General features: G+C 43.8%; 1 protein-coding gene across 1 annotated transcript in view; it reads right to left on the bottom strand.

Moving 5' to 3' along the window:
- Nucleotides 1-3,073: 3,073 nt before the first annotated feature.
- Nucleotides 3,074-23,284, bottom strand: part of CSTF3 (cleavage stimulation factor subunit 3) — a 77,135-nt gene continuing 56,924 nt past the window's right edge. Inside the window, exons 4-21 of the mRNA XM_044269470.1 lie at nucleotides 21,609-21,641; nucleotides 20,060-20,157; nucleotides 17,905-17,971; nucleotides 17,785-17,819; nucleotides 16,416-16,542; nucleotides 16,253-16,330; nucleotides 15,236-15,398; nucleotides 14,988-15,097; nucleotides 14,147-14,263; nucleotides 13,902-13,976; nucleotides 11,112-11,255; nucleotides 10,729-10,831; nucleotides 9,998-10,067; nucleotides 8,977-9,172; nucleotides 7,982-8,135; nucleotides 6,782-6,876; nucleotides 6,512-6,572; nucleotides 3,074-4,014 (exon numbers count right to left, since the gene is read on the bottom strand). Coding sequence (XP_044125405.1) covers nucleotides 3,812-4,014; nucleotides 6,512-6,572; nucleotides 6,782-6,876; nucleotides 7,982-8,135; nucleotides 8,977-9,172; nucleotides 9,998-10,067; nucleotides 10,729-10,831; nucleotides 11,112-11,255; nucleotides 13,902-13,976; nucleotides 14,147-14,263; nucleotides 14,988-15,097; nucleotides 15,236-15,398; nucleotides 16,253-16,330; nucleotides 16,416-16,542; nucleotides 17,785-17,819; nucleotides 17,905-17,971; nucleotides 20,060-20,157; nucleotides 21,609-21,641 — 1,929 coding nt within the window. The 3' untranslated portion in view covers nucleotides 3,074-3,811. The remainder of the gene's footprint in view (nucleotides 4,015-6,511; nucleotides 6,573-6,781; nucleotides 6,877-7,981; nucleotides 8,136-8,976; nucleotides 9,173-9,997; nucleotides 10,068-10,728; nucleotides 10,832-11,111; nucleotides 11,256-13,901; nucleotides 13,977-14,146; nucleotides 14,264-14,987; nucleotides 15,098-15,235; nucleotides 15,399-16,252; nucleotides 16,331-16,415; nucleotides 16,543-17,784; nucleotides 17,820-17,904; nucleotides 17,972-20,059; nucleotides 20,158-21,608; nucleotides 21,642-23,284) is intronic.

The following is a 23,284-nucleotide window of genomic DNA, read 5'->3' as shown; positions in this document are numbered from 1 at the left end:
GCCGGTGGAACCTTGTAAATGTGGTATTAGTTAGGGCTCATGTAGGTGAACGTGTGCCAGCTATACCCATATTGTGGCCCATATCACGGATGCGGACCCGTTCATGGAGCGGGATGCCACGGAAGCACTACGGAGCACTTCCATTACATTTTGGTCTGTGCCTCCACACTGCAAAAACAGAACATGCTTTCTTTTTGTGGTGCGGATGGATCGCAAACCCATTCAAGTTGATTGGGTTTGCATCTGCCAGAGCAGGCCACACGGACGGTGCCAATGCGTTAGGGACCGTGAGTCCTTAAGGCCCCTTTACACTGATAGATTTATCAGACGATTGTTGGGAAGGAAGTGTTCCTTCACGACAACCACCTGCTTGTCAGTGGAGGAGACGTTCATGCAGCAATCTCCTCCACAGTATGGGGAGCAGTGATCGCTAATGCCATCGCTCGTCCCCATACAGAATCATTGTTTTCCAGAAGCAGAGGCTGTTCCTATGAACACTTATTAGCGATTATATGGTCGTTGTCAGCCAGTGTAAGGCTAGGTCTACACGACGACATTTGTTGCGCGACAAAAAGTGGCGCAACATTTTGTTGCACTAATGTCGCGCAACAATTTTTATAATGGCAGTCTATGGTGTCGCACTGCAACATGCGACATGCTGCGACGCGACAGTCGCAGAAAAATCCATCTCGAATGGATTTTCTGCGACTGTCGCGTCGCAGTCGCAGCATGTTGCAGTGCGACACCATAGACTGCCATTATAAAAATTGTCGCGCGACATTAGTGCAACAAAATGTCGCGCAACAAATGTCGTTGTGTTAGGCCTCGTTCAGATGAGCATGTCCTGTGCGGGAATCCCGATCCATGTGTGTGTGATTTCCCCCTTATGGACACTGCTGCTTTCTCAGAAGTGCACAACATTATACCGATTTATAATGCTGTGTGTCTGTGCATGACCTTAGATCTACAGAATTATACTGACAGCATTATGTCAATGTAATTCAGTAGATACAGGTCATGCAGAGACACACAGCATTATAAAATCGGTATAATGTCGTGTACTCCTGAGAAACCATAAGGGGGAATCCCACTCACACATGGAGCACGATTCCTGCACAGGACACACTAGTGGGAAAGAGTCCTAAATGGGCCTTTAATTGGTTAAAGGAGAACACCTAACATCCCCTTACTGCAGTTATTAGGACATGCCATGGAGGAATGTGTGGTATGTGGCTATTTACCCTGTTATCTTTATTGGACGCAATAAAATGCTACAACTCCATAGTAACAAGTTGTGATCAGATCATCTATTACAGCTGAAATAGCAGTCAGTTATAGTTAATATGTATAGTGAAATTATGTCACTAGTTTGGAAAAACCGCAGTGTCCACAATCACCGGAAAATGTAACGCAGAGTTAAGACAGAATAGCGGTCAGAGAAATGCTACTATAGGTCAAATCAACAATGCTGAGCCGTGCCAGATGGGGTTGGAGGCACAGTACGCTGCCACTTTAATTGCTGACCTGCCCAAAGCAGTGTCGTCTAAATATGTTACACCTAGAAAAAAAAAATGTATTCACGTTACCAAAGCATCACAACTAAAGCCCCAACATGGCGAATGAATCTCTCTGCTCCCACCGCATTCCTGGTACTGTACCTTTAAAGTGAGGCTAAAAAAAGCAGTTTTCACCCTGGACACAAGGTCCCGACTCTCGAAGTTATTACCTGGACAGCCTGCTTGTGTGCGGATCCCTATGGATCTCATAAGAGCGGGAGTGGTAAGTATCAGGGCTCATGCACCTGCCTCTGTGCAGTCCGGGAATCGCTGCAGCTCCTGACACAAACTCACTGCATCATAGTAATTTACAATACAGTGAGTTCCTATTGAACCATGGCTCTATTGTTTTGTATTCACATCAGTGTGGTCCGATAAATTATTATGCTGCAGCGACCGTTGATCCAGGAGATGCAGCAAACACACGAGTCCTGTTTCCCGGACTGCACATGGTCGTGGCATGAGCCATTATACTAACCCAGTCCCACTCTTCTGAGATGAGCCCTAACTCTGGAAGTGGGCAACTTTCATGGAAGGCTGAAATTTTTTTTTTCAACAGAAACATAAAGGGAGAGTGCAGAAGGCGGTCTTATTATCTGCCAGGGTAGATTCACACATGGCAGCTTTATTGCAAAATTTTCGGCAACTGAAATCCGTTCCATTGATCTGAATGGGTTTGTTTTCGCAGCAAGTGCATGGATTTCCGCAGCCCGTATTTAAATGAATGGAGCAGCCGCTAAAACTTCTGCAACAAATCTGGCATGTGTGACTAGATCTTAAGGCTACATGCACACGACCGTTTCGTTTTTTTGCGGTCCGCAAATCATGGATCCGCTGCACACGGATGGCGTACGAAATTGCGGAACGGCACGGACAGCCTTTAATATAACTGCCTATTCTTGTCCGCAAAGCGCAGACAAGAATAGGACATGTTATTTTTATTTTTTTTGCGGGGCCACGGAACAGTGCAACAGATGCGGACAGCACACTGAGTGCTGTCCGCATCTTTTGCGGCCCCATTGAAGTGAATGGGTCCGCATCCGAGCCGCCAAAACTGCGGCTCTGATGCGGACCAAAACAACAGCCGTGTGCATGAGGCCTAATAGTGAGACCAAGTTATTACACAGGTTCCCGGGATCAGAAGGAAGGGGCAGAGGCGCTCACTGGTGAAAATAGAAAGTCCATTGATGCACAGCTATGCCTGGTTCTGTAGCTCAGCCCATTCCTAAATAGGCCTGAGCAGCAGTGCCAGCCATAGCTGCATGGACGTGTGTGTCACTGTGAAGGGGCTGTGGTTCTCCTCGCTGCCTCTGCTCTGTAGATGTGGACCGTAGTGAATCCATACCACATGCCGGTCCAGAGACCATCAATAGTATAAAAGTAACTAAATGGACCATGTCTGGTTTATTCTTTTATTCTGCAAAACAATAATTGAAAAAAATTAAAATAATCACATCGCAAAGAAACTGATTAAACAGATGTTACACTTTTCACTGTAGAATAAAGCAAATCTCACATGTAGTATTAAATATTTATTGTGTGAAAAAAGGAGGATCATGTACAAAACAGTCAGTTCTGTTAACAATAAATGGAGGTTAATAAAAAAAAAAAAGAAATTTTGCACTTTAAGCGTTTTTGTTTTTCTTCCTGTTCTAGGGGTTTTCCCTGAAGTCTTTTGTAGTGCAACGCAGACAATACTAGCAGTGGACAGATTAAGTTGCAGAATGAAGTGTTTTATGATGGCGGTACATTGCTTTTCCATCTTACAGTGTTCTTTTAAAATAGCAGCGAGTTCATTAAAAAAAAAAAAAAAAAAAAAGGCAAAAGGCTGCAGCGCCCTCAGGTGTGCAAGAATGGAAATCCACTCAACTGCAAATTTAAAACAAAAAACAAAACCCTGCAGTGTCTGCTATTGGGCCACTAGTAAACCGTATGAGCCAAAGGGTATTGGGGAAAATCGGACACTGGTGCCGCAGACAGTTAAAAGAAAAGATCACAAATATCAGATTTCCAGTTCTTTCGAAAATTAACCTTTGGAGCCAGCGAGTCTTCCCATTGTACATAAAAACACAGGAGGAAAACCGAGGGGTATGTACATTTCTCGACTCTGTCCTTCCAGAAGAAGATGCCATTCACTTTTTTTTTTTCAAAGTTTTTTTTTTTCCTTTATACAGCCGCCGATGCAATCTCGCTTTCAAGATGCTCGTAACAAAATAAGTCGTCTTTAAAGCAGAAATACATTGGATGACACCAGCTCACCGAATCCTCTTCTGCTGCCGCGATCTGTAGATGTCGTGGACCGGAGGCACAACGGCTCCCTTTTCTTCATCATCGTCAGAATCTTCGTTGGGTCTTTTCATGGATTTATTTATTAGGGTGTTTGCTTCAATTGGGCCATTGCCTTCCATTAAGATGTCTGCCTGGCCTCCTGCTATTACTCTCACAGCCTCTTCAACAGCTGCACAGGGAGAGAAAGGGGGGTCAGTGTCAGGACCGAACAAAAGGAGGGTTACATGAACCTTAAAGGGGTTTTCTGAGGTTTTTATACTGTTGTTCTGTTCCCAACAATAGGTCATCCGTAGAGATGAGCGAATTTCATATTCTGAAATTAGTTTGCGGTTCGTTTTGTGATATTTAGTGAATTGCGTTATGGATTCCGTTACCACAGACCAAAGGCATTCCGTTATTAATTTCGTCATAATAGAAGTCTTTGGGCTGCATAACAGATCCGTCCCGTTTCCGTTATGCTGGAGTTCTCTGTTATGCATTCAGTCATTGAATTGGTCTCTGGTTACGGAATCCATAACGCAATTCACTAAATACCACAAAATGAACCGCAAACTAATTTCAGAATATGAAGTTCATCTCTAGTCATCAGTATCTGATCTATGGGGTCCAACACCTGGGACTCCCGCTCTCACCTTTCCCTAGGCCATGTGACAGTCACAGCGTCCCCCACACAACAGCGCCCCCCACATAACAGCGTCCTTCACAGATCCCCCACATAACTGCGTCCTCCACAGATCCCCCACATAACTGCGTCCTCCACAGATCCCCCACATAACTGCGTCCTCCACAGATCCCCCACATAACTGCGTACTCCACAGATCCCCCACATAACTGCGTCCTCCACAGATCCCCCACATAACTGCGTCCTCCACAGATCCCCCACATAACTGCGTCCTCCACAGATCCCCCACATAACTGCGTCCTCCACAGATCCCCCACATAACTGCGTCCTCCACAGATCCCCCACATAACTGCGTCCTCCACAGATCCCCCACATAACTGCGTCCTCCACAGATCCCCCACATAACTGCGTCCTCCACAGATCCCCCACATAACTGCGTCCTCCACAGATCCCCCACATAACTGCGTCCTCCACAGATCCCCCACATAACTGCGTCCTCCACAGATCCCCCACATAACTGCGTCCTCCACAGATCCCCACATAACTGCGTCCTCCACAGATCCCCCACATAACTGCGTCCTCCACAGATCCCCCACATAACTGCGTCCTCCACAGATCCCCCACATAACTGCGTCCTCCACAGATCCCCCACATAACTGCGTCCTCCACAGATCCCCCACATAACTGCGTCCTCCACAGATCCCCCACATAACTGCGTCCTCCACAGATGCTTAGCAGTGCGTCATCCACAGATGCTTAGCAGTGCGTCATCCACAGATGCTTAGCAGTGCGTCATCCACAGATGCTTAGCAGTGCGTCATCCACAGATGCTTAGCAGTGCGTCATCCACAGATGCTTAGCAGTGCGTCATCCACAGATGCTTAGCAGTGCGTCATCCACAGATGCTTAGCAGTGCGTCATCCACAGAAGCTGAACAGCGCATGCACTACTTTTTTGCGTTGCGGAGGCACAGCCAGAAGCACCACGGAAGCACTCTGTAGCAGTCATATCCCGGATCCTGGACCCATTAAAGTGAATGGGTCCATGATGCGGGCTGCACACGGCCGCGTGCAGCCCGCATCATGGACCCATTAACTTCAGCATTCGCTTCCTTCCTATATATTTTAGGTTTTAAAAATGTGGCTCTTAAAAGAAATTTCAATCGTGGTTTTGGCGATATTTGGCTCAGTTGACAAAAAAGTTTGCCCACCACTGGCCTAGGCACAGCTCAGCCCCATAGAAGTGAATGGGTTAGGGATAGCTATACCAAGCATAGCCAGTATACAATGTATGGCGCTGTGCTTGGTTAGATGTGAGAAGGCCGTGGCCTTCTCAAACTGCTGATCGGCCGGGGTCCCGGGTGTAGGACCACCACCAAAGTCTCGGAAAACCCAATCTTTGCTGCTCTATAGATCTCAGAGATAAGTGATAGAGGCACACAGCTCCAGCCACATGAGGAGGATTTGCAGATTCAGCATCTATCTAATTGTGCCATATCTGTTATTTGTATGGTTAGGAGCACATTTATATGATGTATCCTCACTATACATGGCACAGGCAGGTGTCCGTGCTTACCCCTATATAAGAATGATCTTTCACTCAGAGATCTAACATACAAATCTCAGGAACAGAGACCGACAGGCAAGTAAATCAGACCGCTAACATTTGGCAGGAGGATTCTTGCATTATTCTGTAAGGCTGCTGCAAACGACACATTTCCACTCATATTTATGCCACCTAATAGGCCACTGTTCCATGCACATCCATACATTACACAGACACGCTGATTTCTATGGTGCTATGTAATGCAGCATTTCCACGTGAACAGGGGCAGACAGGTTCTCCCACTTGTATCAGACAATCCTCTGTGAACCAGACAGTGTGACGTAATATTTGCCTTCTATTAAAGGGGGGGGTTGTCTCTTGAGAAAGCCCCCTTCCATATGTCCTATGAGAACTGCTGCAGGGGAAATGTATGGTCAGCTGTAACTTCCCCCACAAATTATAACTGGCAGAAACCTAAAATATAAAAATGTATACTTACTGTCTGGGATCTTACAGCAGCGGAAAATCTCCATAAGTTCATCAACCTGCACAAAGGGACCCTGTCAACACAAACACATGGTCAGTTGTGCATAGTATCCCACCGAGGGGAAATAAATACATCTGTGGTTATATATGTACATGTCTAGGCAACCTGCCATCTAGGAAAGGTGGACGACAGCGTCTCTGGAAGCTCTGGTGACAGCCATATGTGTTGTCATCAAGTTGTCCCAGAGAGATCCTAATGCGTGATCAGCCTACATTCACGTACCTGATAGCACAATGGTGGTGGAAGCAGCTTCATTAATAGTACAGCAGCGGGAGGCACTGGAAACACTCCTCCGGGTACTGGATGAAGTCCAGGAGCTAGAGAAAACACAGAACGTGTCTGTCATAGGGAAACTACACCTTTACGAGAAGAGATGTCAATCTACATCGGGTCCTGGATTCAGTGGGACTGTCAAGATCAAGGAAGGCCAACCTGCGGCTCTCCAGGCGGGGAGTTGTAGTTTTGCAACAGCTGGAGAGCATCAGGTTGGCCATCCCTGGTCTAGATTCACTGCCATTGTTCCATGATCTTGGGGTACAACGATTCTGCCTCAGCAAAAGAGATTAGCTGTTATGAAGGGCACTATGACTCTGCTCTGAGGGTACTAAGCCCTTATCTGTTACCTGCATGCAGCCGAAACCCTGTTCACCAGCTGCAGCTGATAGACGCTTGATTTTGCAGGAAAAATCAAGTTATAACCTTCAAAATTGTGTGGCCTTGGCTGTTGCGGGTTTTGGCTGCATGCAGACATAGGGCCAGATTTATCATGACTGACAGCTCACTCCACTTTCACATATGGCTAAAGTCAGTTTTAGCCAAGTCAGATTTATAATCTGCCCTTTAGAGGAAATTGTGTGGCCTTGGCTGTTGCGGGTTTTGGCTGCATGCAGACATAGTGTGTTCACAGTATATGAAAAAGGCGCACTGAGAATTCTGCTGCAGCTGGCGCTGAGCTGTCCACGTACATATGTTTTTACAAGTATCCTTTAAGGGCATCTGTCAGCAGTTTTGCACCTATGACACTGGCTGACCTGTTACATGTGCACTTGGCAGCTGAAGGCATCTGTGTTGGTCCCATGTTCCTATGTGCCCGCATTGCTGAGAAAAATTATGTTTTAATATATACAAATGAGCCTCTAGGAGCAATGGGGCATTGCCGTTGCTGGTCCTGTCAATCAAAATGGATGAACATGGGGCCAGCACAGAGGCCTTCAGCTGCCAAGTGCGCATGTAACAGGTCAGCCGGTGTCATAGGGACAAATCTACTGACAGATGCCCTTTAAGTTAAACTCGTAATTAAAGAACCACAAGTATCAAGTTTGTGGCAGAACACTGTGCCAGATCCATCAGGGTTACCGCTGATAAGTCACATAACATTTTTATCTATATCATTCCTGTGAGAGGACATTAATTATGACTTACGAGCAAGATGTCTAGGCTGGAACGGGATCATCTGGCTGGTATCTGGTTTGGGGTACTCAGGCCTTCTGTCAATTTCGTCCTTAAGAGATGGAGCTGAAGAAGGAGCTACAACAGGGTCGGGCATCATTGCTGCTAATTTAGCTCGGGAAACATCCTGAAAATAATATATTAGCTGGATGTTAAACTGACATCTAAGAGGTAATGGTTGGTTTTTGCAAGAGAGAAGGTAAAAAGATAGAAGAGTTCAAGATAGAAGGTCATTGAGAAGAGGACATTTGATAGCTGTAAGGCTACTTTCACACTAGCGTTCCGTTACTGATAATACAACCGTCTGCATCCGTTTTGAACGGATCCGGTTGTATTATCTTTAACATACCTAAGACGGATCCGTCATGAACTCCATTGAAAGTCATTGAGGGACGGATCCATTTTCTATTGTGTCAGAGAAAACGGATCTGTCCCCATTGACTTGCATTGTGGGTCATGACGTCTTGCTCCATATCCCAGCATGCTGCGGTTTTCTCTCCGATATGAGAACGGAACAGAATGCATTTTGGAGCGCACCGTTCTGCTAAGTTACGTTTTGTCCTTCCTTAGGAGCTCATGCACACAACCGTATGTATTTTGCGGAACGGAACAGCTGGCCCCTAATAGAACAGTACTATCCTGGTTTGTGCTGCAGACAATAATAGCGCATGTTCTATTTTTTTGCGGAACCAACATACGGAGTAACTTCCATTGAAATGAATGGTTCCACATACGGTCTGCAAAAAAAAACGGAACGGACATGGAAAGAAAATAAGTTTGTGTGCATGAGCCCTTAGACTGACAAAAAGGAGCGTTTGTCAGCGCATTGCTGAGCATTTTTAGATGGGGCAATGATCGTCGTTGCAAGTAAAAGGGGAGAAAGAAGGAAAGAAGAACCAAAGGAACCATATTGACAGAAGAGGAGACCGATCACAGTAAGAAGAGTGTAAGGAGCCTGTGAGACATACTTTGTATCCTAGAGCTTTAAGTTCACTTGCAGAGCAGGGGTAGAGGTCCATGAACTTGTACCGATCCACCAGCAGAGCAGTCTCTTTCCCCTCATACTCTTCTTTGAAGGCAGTGTATCTTCGCTTTTCCACTTTCAGAATACTTGCTAAATCACCAATGTTACTTTCAAATGCTAAGAATCTGGCCCAGATTTCACTGCAGGCAAATAGAAACAAGGAAACCATGTATAAATCAGACCATGAAGATATAGCAGAAATTTATATTGATGTGGTTGTGTTTCGCTTCCAGATTATTTCTGCTTGACCCGATTCTCAAATATAATAGCTAAAACTGGACTCATTTAGTCATTTATGTATGGCAAAATGGGACAAGAATAGTGTGGACACAGTGACTGGTCAGATCCGCACTTCAGCATCCGTCAGCAATATGTACCTGTGAAACTGACCCGATACCTGTTGCATGTGCACTTCACATCTGTGTTGGTCCCATGTTCCTATGTGCCCGCATTGCCGAGAAAAATTATGCTTTAATATATGCAAATGAGCCTCTAGGAGCAATGGGGGCGTTACCATTACACCTAGAGGCTCTGCTCTCTCTGCAACTGCTGCACCCTCTGCACTTTGACTTTAGCAGAAGTCAGGGTCAGGCGTGATGACATTTTCACTCCCTGGTCCTGTCAATCGAACTACAGAGATAGTGGCAGTTGCAGAGAGAGCAGAGCCTCTAGGTGTAATGACAACGCCCCTGTTGCTCCTAGAGGCTCATTTGCATATATTAAAACTTCATTTTTCTCAGCAATGCGGGCACATAGGAACATGGGACCAACACAGACGCCTTCAGCTGCCAAGTGCACATGTAACAGGTCAGCCAGTGTCATAGGTGCAAATCTGCTGACAGATGGGGGTGCTTAATAAAAACTTTTAATAAAAATGCTAAATAAATGTAATGTTTAATACACAGCTTGATCATAACTGAGTAATATTTCCATAGTTCAGCTGAGACAGTGACAGATATACCTACCCGGATTTCTCTGGGGGAAGGCTCCCTGACGTTAAAACTCGTTCAAATAATACTCTAGTGTTGTTGTCCTCTGTGAAAGCGAATAAACAGAAAGTGAAATGCAACTTAATAACAGTAAACAGTATAATATGAACATGGGCAAGGCCACAAAATGGTTTTCTGTGTTTCCCTCAAATTTTTTTTCCTTGCATGGTACGAAATGAAATGTGTTGAAAGTTCCATAGCTGCAATGCAGTAAAAATTGCAGGCCATTTTCTAAGTAAACCCATTTTAGAATTAAAGGGGCTATTCGCAAAATAATAATAATAATAAAAAAGTTTCCTAGTGTTCTCTCCAATTCAGCAGCGCCACTCTGTCCTCTCCCCTGGCTGCAGCCAGTGACATATTGTTTGGCTGCAACCGTGACATTCTGTGTACTGCTGCAGCCAATCACTGGCCTAAGCAGCATATGGTGAGAGACGGCTGAGTGATTGGCTGTAGTGGTATACGGAACGTCACTACTGCAGCCCAAAAATTTGTCACTGGCTGCATCTTAAGGTACAATGACAGAGTGGTGGTAATGGATTGGAGAGGGCGCAGGAAGGGAAGGAAAGGGTTTATTTTAATTATTTTACCAGACTCTCAGCAATTCAGCAAAGTTAGAAAAAAAAAAAAAAAACACCTCAGAAAACCCACTGCCCTTCTCATTGAGAATGCATAAAAGTATTGCAAGATCTATGTACAGGACTTACCATTGAGGTGAGATAAATAATCAATATACGCAAGAACATATTCTGGAATGTCTCCATACTTTTTCAGACCTAACTCAAAAATCTTAAAGGCCACTGATGTGTCCTAGGGAAAAAAAAAGAAAAGCAAATGAATATATATACACTCCCATATAGTGAAAAAATGTATGTTGAAAGGACACTGCTTTGGCATGGGGGTCTATGGACAGGTTTAGTGTGTACACAGGGAGCCTTCCCTGAATACACGCCAATTGTGTACAAAAGAATGAGATGTGAACTGAGCCGACACATGGACGGCATTTCCGGGGCCGACCGCGGTCTTGTAAATGAGCCCTCATTCATATTTAGCTTTACTCAAACTTGGCCAAGAGATGTCCGATTCTCACCTTACTACAATAATACTCCATTAAGGCTGCTGTAACGTATACATGGTGACGAGTCCGGACATCTTCTCTGGCTTTTTTAAAAATCATTCTTCCAGCTTTGATTCCTTCTGCCCTTCTAGCAAATTTCATGTACTGGATATACACCTGGAGGACAACAAAAAGGACACAATCAGACTATGTTAATATTCTTAATGATATACAAGAGCTTCTCACTTTTTACCTACTACATAGCATTTTTGTTAGATATATATATATATATATATATATAGGTTGTTATTGCCGTTTTGCTCTCAAAACCCTCTAACAAAGTTGTCCTCCATTTTCAATTTCCTTGCCTGTTACAAACTACTCAGAAAAAAAGATAACTCCAAAATTAAGAACAATTCAGTTCACAGCTACAGTACATAAAATAGTGGGCAATTTTGTACTGATTTTGAGGTCTATTTCTCAATTGTTTTCTGGTTGACATTGGGAACAGAGAGCGGTTTATATCCACTCTGAAAGGAGGACTCAATGGCAGACAATATACTTATAATATAATTTACTGATGGAGTTTCACTATAATAGGATATATGGATAGCGGATGTCTAAACCATAAAACAGCCGTGTCACTGTCACCTGAGCTCTGGTATCTGGAATCCTGCAGAATTCTGAATTTTGCTTTTATATATATATATACACACACACACACACACACACACCGTATCTTTCAAACTTTAAGGTGCACTTTTTTCTCTCAAAAGCAGGGGGGAAATGGCAGTGCATCTTATAGTGTGAATGCTTATGGTAATGGTCTTCAGTATGCAGGTGGGGTGGGAAACTGGTGTAAGGCTGCGCTGACTGTACTTACCACTCCCCGTCTTCTTCCGGACACCACACTGCACATGTCCTGACTGCGTACATCATCAGGACGTAGTGCATGTATGTGCGCACTATGACCTGATGCTGTGATGTCAGATCACAGTGCAGTGCTAGGCCGGCAGAACACCAGGGAGTGGCGAGTGCCGTTATATATATATATATATATATAGTACAGACCAAAGGTTTGGACACACCTTCTCATTCAAAGAGTTTTCTTTATTTCCATGACTATGAAAATTGTAGATTCACACTGAAGGCATCAAAACTATGAATTAACACATGTGGAATTATATACATAACAAAAAAGTGTGAAACAACTGAAAATATGTCATATTCTAGGTTCTTCAAAGTAGCCACCTTTTGCTTTGATTACTGCTTTGCACACTCTTGGCATTCTCTTGATGAGCTTCAAGAGGTAGTCACCTGAAATGGTTTTCACTTCACAGGTGTGCCCTGTCAGGGTTAATAAGTGGGATTTCTTGCCTTATAAATGGGGTTGGGACCATCAGTTGTGTTGTGGAGAAGTCAGGTGGATACACAGCTGATAGTCCTACTGAATAGACTGTTAGGATTTGTATTATGGCAAGAAAAAAGCAGCTAAGTAAAGAAAAACGAGTGGCCATCATTACTTTAAGAAACGAAGGTCAGTCAGTCCGAAAAATTGGGAAAACTTTGAAAGTGTCCCCAAGTGCAGTCACAAAAACCATCAAGCGCTACAAAGAAACTGGCTCACATGCGGACCGCCCCAGGAAAGGAAGACCAAGAGTCACCTCTGCTGCGGAGGATAAGTTCATCCGAGTCACCAGCCTCAGAAATCACAGGTTAACAGCAGCTCAGATTAGAGACCAGGTCAATGCCACACAGAGTTCTAGCAGCAGACACATCTCTAGAACAACTGTTAAGAGGAGACTGTGTGAATCAGGCCTTCATGGTAGAATATCTGCTAGGAAACCACTGCTAAGGACAGGCAACAAGGAATGGACATTAGACCAGTGGAAATCTGTGCTTTGGTCTGATGAGTCCAAATTTGAGATCTTTGGTTCCAACCACCGTGTCTTTGTGTGATGCAGAAAAGGTGAACGGATGGACTCTACATGCCTGGTTCCCACCGTGAAGAATGGAGGAGGAGGTGTGATGGTGTGGGGGGGGGGGGTGCTTTGCTGGTGACACTGTTGGGGATTTATTCAAAATTGAAGGCATACTGAACCAGCATGGCTACCACAGCATCTTGCAGCGGCATGCTATTCCATCCGGTTTGCGTTTAGTTGGACCATCATTTATTTTTCAACAGGACAATGACCCCAAACACACCTCCAGGCAGTGTAAGGGCTATTTGACCATGAAGGAGAGTGATGGGGTGCTGCGCCACATGACCTGGCCTCCACAGTCACCAGACCTGAACCCAATCGAGATGGTTTGGGGTGAGCTGGACCGCAGAGTGAAGGCAAAAGGGCCAACAAGTGCTAAGCATCTCTGGGAACTCCTTCAAGACTGTTGGAAAACCTTTTCAGGTGACTACCTCTTGAAGCTCATCAAGAGAATGCCAAGAGTGTGCAAAGCAGTAATCAAAGCAAAAGGTGGCTACTTTGAAGAACCTAGAATATGACATATTTTCAGTTGTTTCACACTTTTTTGTTATGTATATAATTCCACATGTGTTAATTCATAGTTTTGATGCCTTCAGTGTGAATCTACAATTTTCATAGTCATGAAAATAAAGAAAACTTGAGAAGGTGTGAGAAGGTGTGTCCAAACTTTTGGTCTGTACTGTATATAATATATATATATATATATATATATACACATACACACACACACACAATCATAAATTACTGAAATTATTTGCATAATAGAAGAATAAAATTAGACATGCATTTGGAGCTCATCCTTTTTATGGACTGTCATGAAACATGGCGCTCCGAAGCTTACCAATGTAGGGTCAATGTCTTCTATGGCGAGGAGTCTATTATATATACTGTGCGTCTTTTCATACTTCATGCGACTCTATAATGAGAACATTTATGTTAGTTTTGCATCATTAAACTTTCTTCTGTTTGAAGTCTTCATCAGTCCTGTGTCCATTGATTTAACTGTCTCCGCAGTCTGATGTGTTAGTTTACCGATCTTGCGAGTGGAATTAGAGTTGTGTAATGCATTGTGAGTTGGACACTAACCTCTTCATAGTCGGCATAGGCAAAATACAGCAGCATATTCTTTTTCAGCAGAGTGCTGATTGCACGTTCATAAATATTGGCAGCTTCATCACTGAATAGTTTTGCATTGTTCATATCCTGTAATGACGAGAGGAAATATGTACACACACATTATATATATATATATATATAAAGCTATGCTATGTAAGCCTGATGCAAAAAAAAAAGCAAACAGAGCTATCAATTACATTAAAGGCATTGTGTCATCAGAAACACAAAATGTTGTCACTCCTGGCATTACTGGCAAACAGCTGATTTTACTAGTGGCCCCTGTAGGGGAAATGTAGAAGTACATGTAAGCCATTCAGATGAATGGTTGTTAAAGTAACAAAAGGTTGTCTGTAATCCATCAGAACAGGAGCCGCTCATAGTATAAAAGAGCTCTCCGTTCGGGCTTATAAAGGTGGGTCACAAAAAAGAGGACCTCCATCTATGATGTTCATATTCCCTAATAGGACATTTGGACAGCAGTTGTTTTCATGAGACAGCCCCTTTAAGGCTAGAAAGAGTAGATTCTCCAACAGGGAAGATTTCTCAAAACATTAAAGGGATTTTCAGAGATAATTAAAAATTCTAGTATTGGCCCTGAATGCTGTAAAAATAAAAACAGATTACAGTCACCTCTTCCTACTGTGCCGTTCTCTGCACTGCCGGTTCAGTCCTTCCCCTGACTGCAGCAGTGACATGCAGGTATACGGCACGTGGCTGCTGCAGCCAATCACTGTCCTCCGGCTGTATTTATATAGGTTACAAGAAAACCTAATAATCGAGTGCAGCATTTGCTTTTATCAACTGGACTTACCCCTTTCTCAGCGAGCAACTTGCTGGACTGCTCCAGGTATTGGCCAGCTTCGTACCAGATGTCCGGATGATGTCCCAGAACCAGCAGACACTGTTCATAAGCAAACATGACTGAAAGAAAACACATCGATGGTTGAGGTATTATAATACAGTGATACTGATCTTACTGCATGTCTAGTACTATTTGTGAAGAACCTCATAAGAGTATCGCATAACAATCACTAGTACAGGACAGCTATAAGACTTCACCTCTTTTTGTTATAAGGGTCTGGTCTTCCGTACGGAGGGGATTGCTTTTCTCCCACTGAATGTACTTCTTCCACATCTCCACCTGCTGAGCCTCCTGCGGGGTATTCTGTGGGGGCACGGAGGGAGCATTGCGATCCAATCCTTTCATCACAGTTTCATACTCCTTAGGACAGAAAATTTAAAAATAGATGAAATGTAGTAATAAAGTTGCACTGTGGGTTAAAGGGAACCTGTCGTCAATGTTATGCTGTCTGCATTGATGGCAGCATAAAGTTATGACATTTTCAGTGGTGTGTCATACATGAGCAAAAAGTAAGTCATTGCTAAAAACCAGCTTTAATAGCATCGTAGCCCAGTCCTGGAAAAAGAGTCATGGTTCTTCATGATCTCCCGCAGTTTTCTCCTTAGCTTTATTTCCTAGGAGAGGACTGTCAATCATCAGTAATAGGCCAGGAAAGCAGGAGATCATAAAGAACTGTGACTCTTCTCAGGCACCCGTGACTCTTTTCCAGGCCTGGGATGTGATAATTATAATGCTGATTACTTTTTTATGCTCATGAGTGACTACACCAATGAAATCAGTGTGTTTGTCACTATTTTATGCCGCCCCCAGGGAGGGCAACTTGAATTGGATGACGGGTTCCCTTTAAAGTGATGCTGAAAAGTTCTAATACCTCATGTATCAGTGACACACCATACATTTTGTCCCTTCGGCCTTAGCTAAGTTCTCCTTGGAGACTTACTTAATCATACATTCGTTTTCCGAAGCTACAGGTGCACTTTAAAGAGTTGCCCAGGATAGGAAAAAAACTAAAACCAGTGCCACTGTTGCCCAAGGGTTGTGTCTGGTATTGCAGCTCAGACCCATCCATTTGAATGGTTTTGAACTGAAATACCAGACAGCCCATGGGCAAGATTGACACTGTTCTGGGGAATAAATCATGTCCTGTATAAAGCAATAGGCTATGCTTCTGCAAACACCACTAAGATGCCAGTAGTTACTTGACTGGTTCTTACCTTTGCAACCCTCCTGGCATTCATGTAGTCTCTGCTCCGATCTTCTATCATTTTCTTTGCTAGGTGAATATTAATACCCTGCGGATAAGACAGAGGGTTAACACTTGTGGGAGGTGAAACTCACTTGGATGCCACTTGTGATAATTCTTGCCGCACACATTACCTCCTCATACTTGTTGTAATCTCTCCAAAGCTGCTCGATGTTAATCATGGGATTGACACAACCTCGCTGGTAAACCCGGCGGACAGCTGTGATCCTTTGATTTTCTGCGTAGGATCCCACGGCTTCCCTAAATGTCGAGAAATCAAACAAACATCATGGTGTATTCAGACGTATCATTCAGTATGACCCCAGACGTGATCCTATACAGCTTCTAATCCTTCGCTGCACGTGGCAGCCCAAGTACAAAAGACGATGAAATTGAGATTCATGATCATAAAGAAATTCCAGCAATAATCCAACATTAAAAAACGTGTTCCGCACGGAGCATTTCTCCCTGACATTCTATAGTTTTATATCGGCTCACTGGTTGTAATGGGATTTTTGTCAAGGTAAATGCCATTATATGGAGTCAAGACTTTGTTGACTACAATGAAATCTGTTCAAGTTTTAAAGTGGTTTTTAATACAGCAAGGAGACGGATCTCCGTACAGTATTAATCCGAAGTTATGAACGAAGGGATGAAGGCTACTTTCACACTGGCGTTTTGGTTTCCATTTGTGAGATCCGTCATGTTCTCTCACAAGCGGTCCAAAACGGATCAGTTTCGCCCTAATGCATTCTGAATGGGTAAGGATCCGCTCAGATTGCAGTCAGTTTGCCTCCAATCAGTCTCCATTCCGCTTTGGAGACGGACACCAAAACGCTGCCTGCAGCGTTTTGTTGTCCGCTTGACGAACCTGAGCCAAACGGACCCGTCCTGGCACACAATGTAAGTCAACGGGGACGGATCCGTTTTCTCTGACACAATAGAAAGCGGATCTGTCTCCTATTGACTTTTAATGGAGTTTATGACGGATCTGTCTTGGCTATGTTACAGATAATATAAATGGATGCATGAGGTTGTATTATTGTAACGGATCCGTTTTTGCAGATCCATGACGGATCCGCCCAAAACGCGAGTGTGAAAGTAGCCTGACTAGCGATTCACTAGCTGAGAGCATTAGATTGTTATGCACCCAGCCTGCGGCCATGAGGAGGGTACAGCTGGCCCCCTGGGAAATTCCCCTGTAGGGTCTATGGCCAGTCCGCCCCTGGGTGTAGTAGAAGCTGGAATCACTTCTGGGTGTTAGTAAAATTTTTGTCCCACCTGGAAATGGCTTGCACTACTAAACCTATTATTAAGCACTATGGGTTGAAGTTTTTAAAACTGCAAATATAGAGACATGGAGGAAGGTTACACAGGTCCTTAAGTCTGGATTTGTCAGGTGCCAGGAACAAGGAGTGAAATCCATTTTGGAACAGCTGGCGGGGGCTGATGCCAATAAAGCCTTAGCTACAGACTTAAGAAACAACATGAAAGTAGACTTACACTCCTTTCAAAAAATTGATGTAATCCACCCATATCTGCAAAAGAAGAGAAACAGAGTTATAGCCTGCGCGTAATTACTCTGCACATAATTTGTGTCTATGGATAATGAGGAGCAATTACCTGGTAGGACATGATTTCCATGCCAATTTTATCAAGAGCAAAGTCGTACGCCTGGGCCATTTTTTCCCTGAAAGAAAAGGAAAAGAACATAAGCCAAAACGTTTTCATCGCTGCCATTTGGTAAGAAAGGTTTAACACCTTACAAGTCATCAAGTCTTGAATGGAGAAGGAGCCACCATATTTGATGGTCTGTCTAGCAATCATCCTATCCCTGTACATAGGGCATACTTTCAACGCCAGAAAAAGTGCAGGTGGGTAACCATATTCATTAGGGCTCATGTACACGAACATTTTATTTTTTTCCGTGTCCATTACGTTTTTTTTGTGGTCCGTATGCGGAACTTCTCATTTCAATGGGGCCGCAAAAAAAAGGAAATTATTCCGTGTGCATCCCATATCCATTTCGCTAAAAATTGAACATTTCCTATTCTTGTCCGTTTTGTGGACAAGGACAGGCATTGTTACAGTGCATCCGCAAAAATAAAACGGATGCACTGTAAAGCCCTTTGTTGCAGTAAATCGGTTCCCTGCATTTGAATGGCGTGGCAAGCAAATGGATTGCAGGTGACTGGAACTGATTTACATTTACGCAAAATTCTGCAACAAAATATGCGGCGTGTGAAGGTGCCCTTATGTACAGAGCGAGTCAAAGATCAGACACATGACCCAGTATTGTTTTACACATTTATGTTGTATTCAAGATGGTGGTTTTTCAAAATGTAGGGTAGAAATGCAACTAAGTGGCTGCTTGCTGACTTCTATAAGTTTGAAGTAAAACCCTTCTAGGAGAACGCACTGCTTCTGTGTGCTGCCAAATATTCTCTGGACATTGGTAATTATCTGCAGGTGACTTCAGAAACTACCACTACTAAAATCCTCCTTTCACTTCTATTGGCTTTACAAAAACAGCGTGAATGCTGTGAGTGTGAATGCTGGGAGTTGTAGTTTCACAGCAGCTGGAGTGCCGGAGGTTGCTGATCCTTGCACTCCCTTAGGCTATCTGCAGTACAAGATACAACCCACAGATATAGCTGCATGCTGTATAGCCAGGAGAGCTGAGAGCGCTCCCACAGAATGTGCTTTCTCTAAAGGTACATGATGTACAGGCGAAACTCAAAAAATTAGAATATCGTGCAAAGTTCATTTATTTCACTAATGCAACTTAAAAAGGTAAAACTAACACACGAGACTCATTACAGGCAAAGCGAGATATTTCAAGCCTTTATTTGTTAGAATTTGGATGATTATGTACTTACAGCTTATGAAACCCCAAAGTCTCCATTTTGAGGTCCCCTTTGCTCAGGGGGTATGGACTAATTAGCTGACTAGAGTGTGACACTTTGAGCCGAGAATATTGAACCTTTTCACAATATTCTAATTTTAAGCTGCATTAATGCAATTCTTTTTAATTTGCATTACTGAAATAAATGGACTTTTGCACGATATTCTAATTTTTCAAGTTTCATCTGCAATCTGTAGTAAAGGTAATCTTCTCATCAGTGACTGCATTTGTGAGTTATAACCTCCCTTCTGATCCTCAGCTGTGTCATGTGACCAACATTCTGATCTCCATCTGACACAGGACAGGAAGTCAGTTACTTCTCCATTCATTCCTATGAGACTGATATTGAGGCCCCCCATAGGAAAACTGAGAAACTGGCTTCCGGTCCACACATAAGATGCTGTGTCTCATGACTCAGGCTGAGGATTAGAAGGGAGGTGGTAACTCACAAATACAGTCACCGTTAAGAAAATTACCTTCACTACCATTTACATCATGTACCTTTCTAACAGGTCAGAGAATATTTTTTTGTAGGAGTGCTTCTTTAATTGTTGCTTTTCAGTCAGTCAAACGATAGATACTAGACAGACAAGTTAGACTCCAAAGTGGAGTCCTATGTAGGGGCATAATTCTATTGGGCACAGAAGTTGCAGCTGCCCCGGGCCTTGGTGTCTGAGTATGGACCTTCTATAACATAAGACCAGTGCATAGTGATGGTTCAGGGGCAGGGGGCTGTTAAAGACTTTGCAATAACCCTAAGACCTATGTAACACCTAAGGTCCTATGTCCTGTTTGGGAGCTCTGACAGCCATAACTGACCTAAGGGCCTATATACCAAATTTACAAGGGGGTGAGGATTCTTTGGATACCTACTTGTAACTTGGAAGCTTCCCTTTTGTCTCCCGCACGTAAGACACATAACATTTCCACAGATCTATGTGTAAGACTTTCATCAGGCATCTCTGAAATAACTGCAGATGGAATGGAGGTTGGTGAAATGACAAAACGTATACTCATTGCCAAGCTCAGAGCAATATCACACTTGCATTTAAATTCGATAAGGCCTTCTAACACAAAAGTGAACCCTGATGTTTACACAAGACTGACAATTTTGGGGGGGGGGTATGCTAATACTTGAAGCTGTGAGCCATCGACGCAGTGATTCTACCAGTTTGTCTTCTTCTTGTAGAACACTCGGCCATCCACATGAAGTAGGTGCCTGTGGCAGTGGACATGATGGGCATGGGTGTTCTGACACCAGTGACAGCAGTAATCTATTCGGCTCTTCTGTGGGACTGGATCAGAAGGGCTAGCTTTTTCTCCCCCCACGCATCGATGAGCCTTGAGCATTCATGACCCTGCTGCGGGTTCACCGGCTGTCCTTTCTTGGACAATTGTTAGTAGGAACTAACCACTGCAAACTGGGAACACCCCACAAGACCTTTCTGAGGCCCCGTAGTTTTAAATTAGAGGGGCAAAGGTTTAAAAGTAATATCAGGAAGTATTACTTTACTGAGAGAGTAGTGGATGCATGGAATAGCCTTCCTGCAGAAGTGGTAGCTGCAAATACAGTGAAGGAGTTTAAGCATGCATGGGATAGGCATAAGGTCATCCTTCATATAAGATAGGGCCGGGGCTATTCATAGTATTCAGTATATAGGGCAGACTAGATGGGCCAAATGGGTCTTATCTGCCGACATTCTACTGTTTCTATGTTTCATACATCTTCAACAGCTGTCGGCCGACAGCCATTCCTGTCAGCTGCCCAACGTCATCTGTCAGGCAAAATTCGGAAGACCCCATACACATTAGTCAGCAGGTTCAGCTGATACTAATCTAATGCGTATGGGGGCCATTTTCCTTCTTCCAACAAATCCAACTTTAAGGACTAGCTGTTTATTTGCCAATTAAAGGGGTTTCTGGGAGTTTCCTCTGGATAGGTCATCAGTATGTGATCGGTGGGGGTCCTGACACCCATGACCCCTCTGATAAGCTGTGTGAGAAGTCACCGGTGCTCAGCAGTAGTATCGCTGCAGCCTTCTTGCAAGAAGCACAGCGCCACACATTGAATAGTGGCTGTGCTTGGTATTGCAGCTCAGCCCCATTCACTTCTATCGGGCTAAGCAGCACTTAGGCCATGTGACCGATAAAAGTGACATCACATGGCCTAGGAAAAGCTGAGAGAAGGCTGTGGTGCTACTGCGAGCGCAGCTGCCTTCTCGAACAAGCGATCGACAGGGGTCCCAGGTGTCAGACCCCCACCGATCAGATACTGATGACCTATCCAGAGGCCGCATCATGCCCCCTTGTGGAAAACCAGCCTATATGTGAAGGCTGATCAGTGTAAGTGTACCACAGCTTTATATAGATAATGCTAATAGAATTTGATTGCCAAACCTCAAAAAAAGTGGACTAAACTTACCTTTTCTACCTTGTCATAATTTTTAGCTTTAATCTGCAGGCACACGAAAGAAAAAAGAAAAAGGGAAATGGTAAAATAGCGTGTTCTTGTCATCCTGCATCTAATGAGACACTAATTAATTACTAAAATATTATTAAAGTTCCTGGACTCCCAACTATTGACGACCCAGATTCCATGGACTGTCCTCTACAAGTTTTTGCTCCTACATACCTGTGTTACTGCACTGTTACCTAGGGGTAAGGGCACACGTGGTGGAATTTTCCGGCTACAGTTCTCACCACAGAACAATTGATCCCCCTCCGAACTCTTAGCAGCTCCCCGTTGCCCCCCGTTTCCTCTACACACAGGAAATGGTCGCTCAGCCAATCACTGGCTGCTGTGGAGACCTAGCTCCACCACTGATTGGCTGAGGGGTCAGTTCCTGTGTTTAGAGGGGACCAGCAGGGAACCAGGAAATGTCAGAACGGGAGCAGCAGGGATCGGTGGTGGTTACTTTTTTAATGTCTTTATAAAGAAGACCTCTGTTCAGACAATTCCTTTAAAAAGAATTTGTCACTAGAAAATTCACTTTTAAACCAGGCAAACATCTTGTAGGGCTAGCTCAGCTGAATGCAATGATGCCTTTCATGAAAAGATCCATTGCTTCATTGTGAACTTTTAATGCATAAGCAAATGAGCAATTAAGTGCACTGAGGGCGGGCCCCAAGCCACTCTGTGCACCCTTGCTCCTTCGGCCAGCCCCTCCCTCTCCTAGTTGATTGGCTGGAGCAGCAGAGATAACTATGCCCTGTCAATCAATGAAGGAGCTGGCAGAGGAAGAGCAAGGATGCACTGACTGTCTTGGACCCGCCTTTAGTGCACTTAACTACTCATTTGCATATGGATCAAAACTACTTTTTCTCAAAAATGAAACAATGGATCGCCAAGTGAAAGGTTTCATTACATTCAGCTGAGCTTCCTGGTGACAGGCTCCCTTTAAGCAGGGTAGGATATGATAGGTCACTGCTTACAATGTGATGTAAAAAAGCCTAAATAATAATAATAATAATAATAATAATAATAATAATATACATGTAGAAATGTAATCAGAGCTAAGGCATGGAGTGCAAAGACTTAATAGTTGCCAATGTCATGTTGCCTACTTGTGTCATAACACAAATGTATAAAAGACGGATTCCACCGCATACTGGTATTACTCATTCACTTAAAAATAGCAAAACACATATAAAGCGACAAAATGTGTAAAACACGTCAATGTAAAGTAAATAATATTCTCTCCTGCAGGAACCAGTCACAGACTGTCAGAGATTCCTTCTCCTGTGCCAACCACTGATTAACATGAAGAGGTTCTTCAGCAGCTGCAGAGTATTTCAGAGTTTAATACCGCACCTAAATCTTCAGAGGCTGGTAATCTTATAAATGACAGTACAGGCACATTACTTCTTATACTAAAAAATACTCCATAAGCCTTTATATCAGTTTCTAGAAAAGTCAGCATGGCAGCCATTACAGCTGCCAAAGGGGGGACAATACGTGTAGTTTTGTAGCAGGGCAGACCGACAAACATTAAGGGTTCACGCACACAAACATTTTCTTTGCGGACTGTATGCGGAACCATTCATTTCAATGGGTCCGCAAGAAAAACTGAAATTACTCTGTGTGCATTACATTTTTCG

The sequence above is a fragment of the Bufo gargarizans genome, chromosome 10, assembly GCF_014858855.1.
Source record: "Bufo gargarizans isolate SCDJY-AF-19 chromosome 10, ASM1485885v1, whole genome shotgun sequence".
Taxonomy (NCBI): Eukaryota; Metazoa; Chordata; class Amphibia; order Anura; family Bufonidae; genus Bufo; species Bufo gargarizans.
The sequence above is the reverse complement of the archived record's forward strand: the minus strand, read 5'-3'. Positions and strand labels throughout refer to the sequence as shown.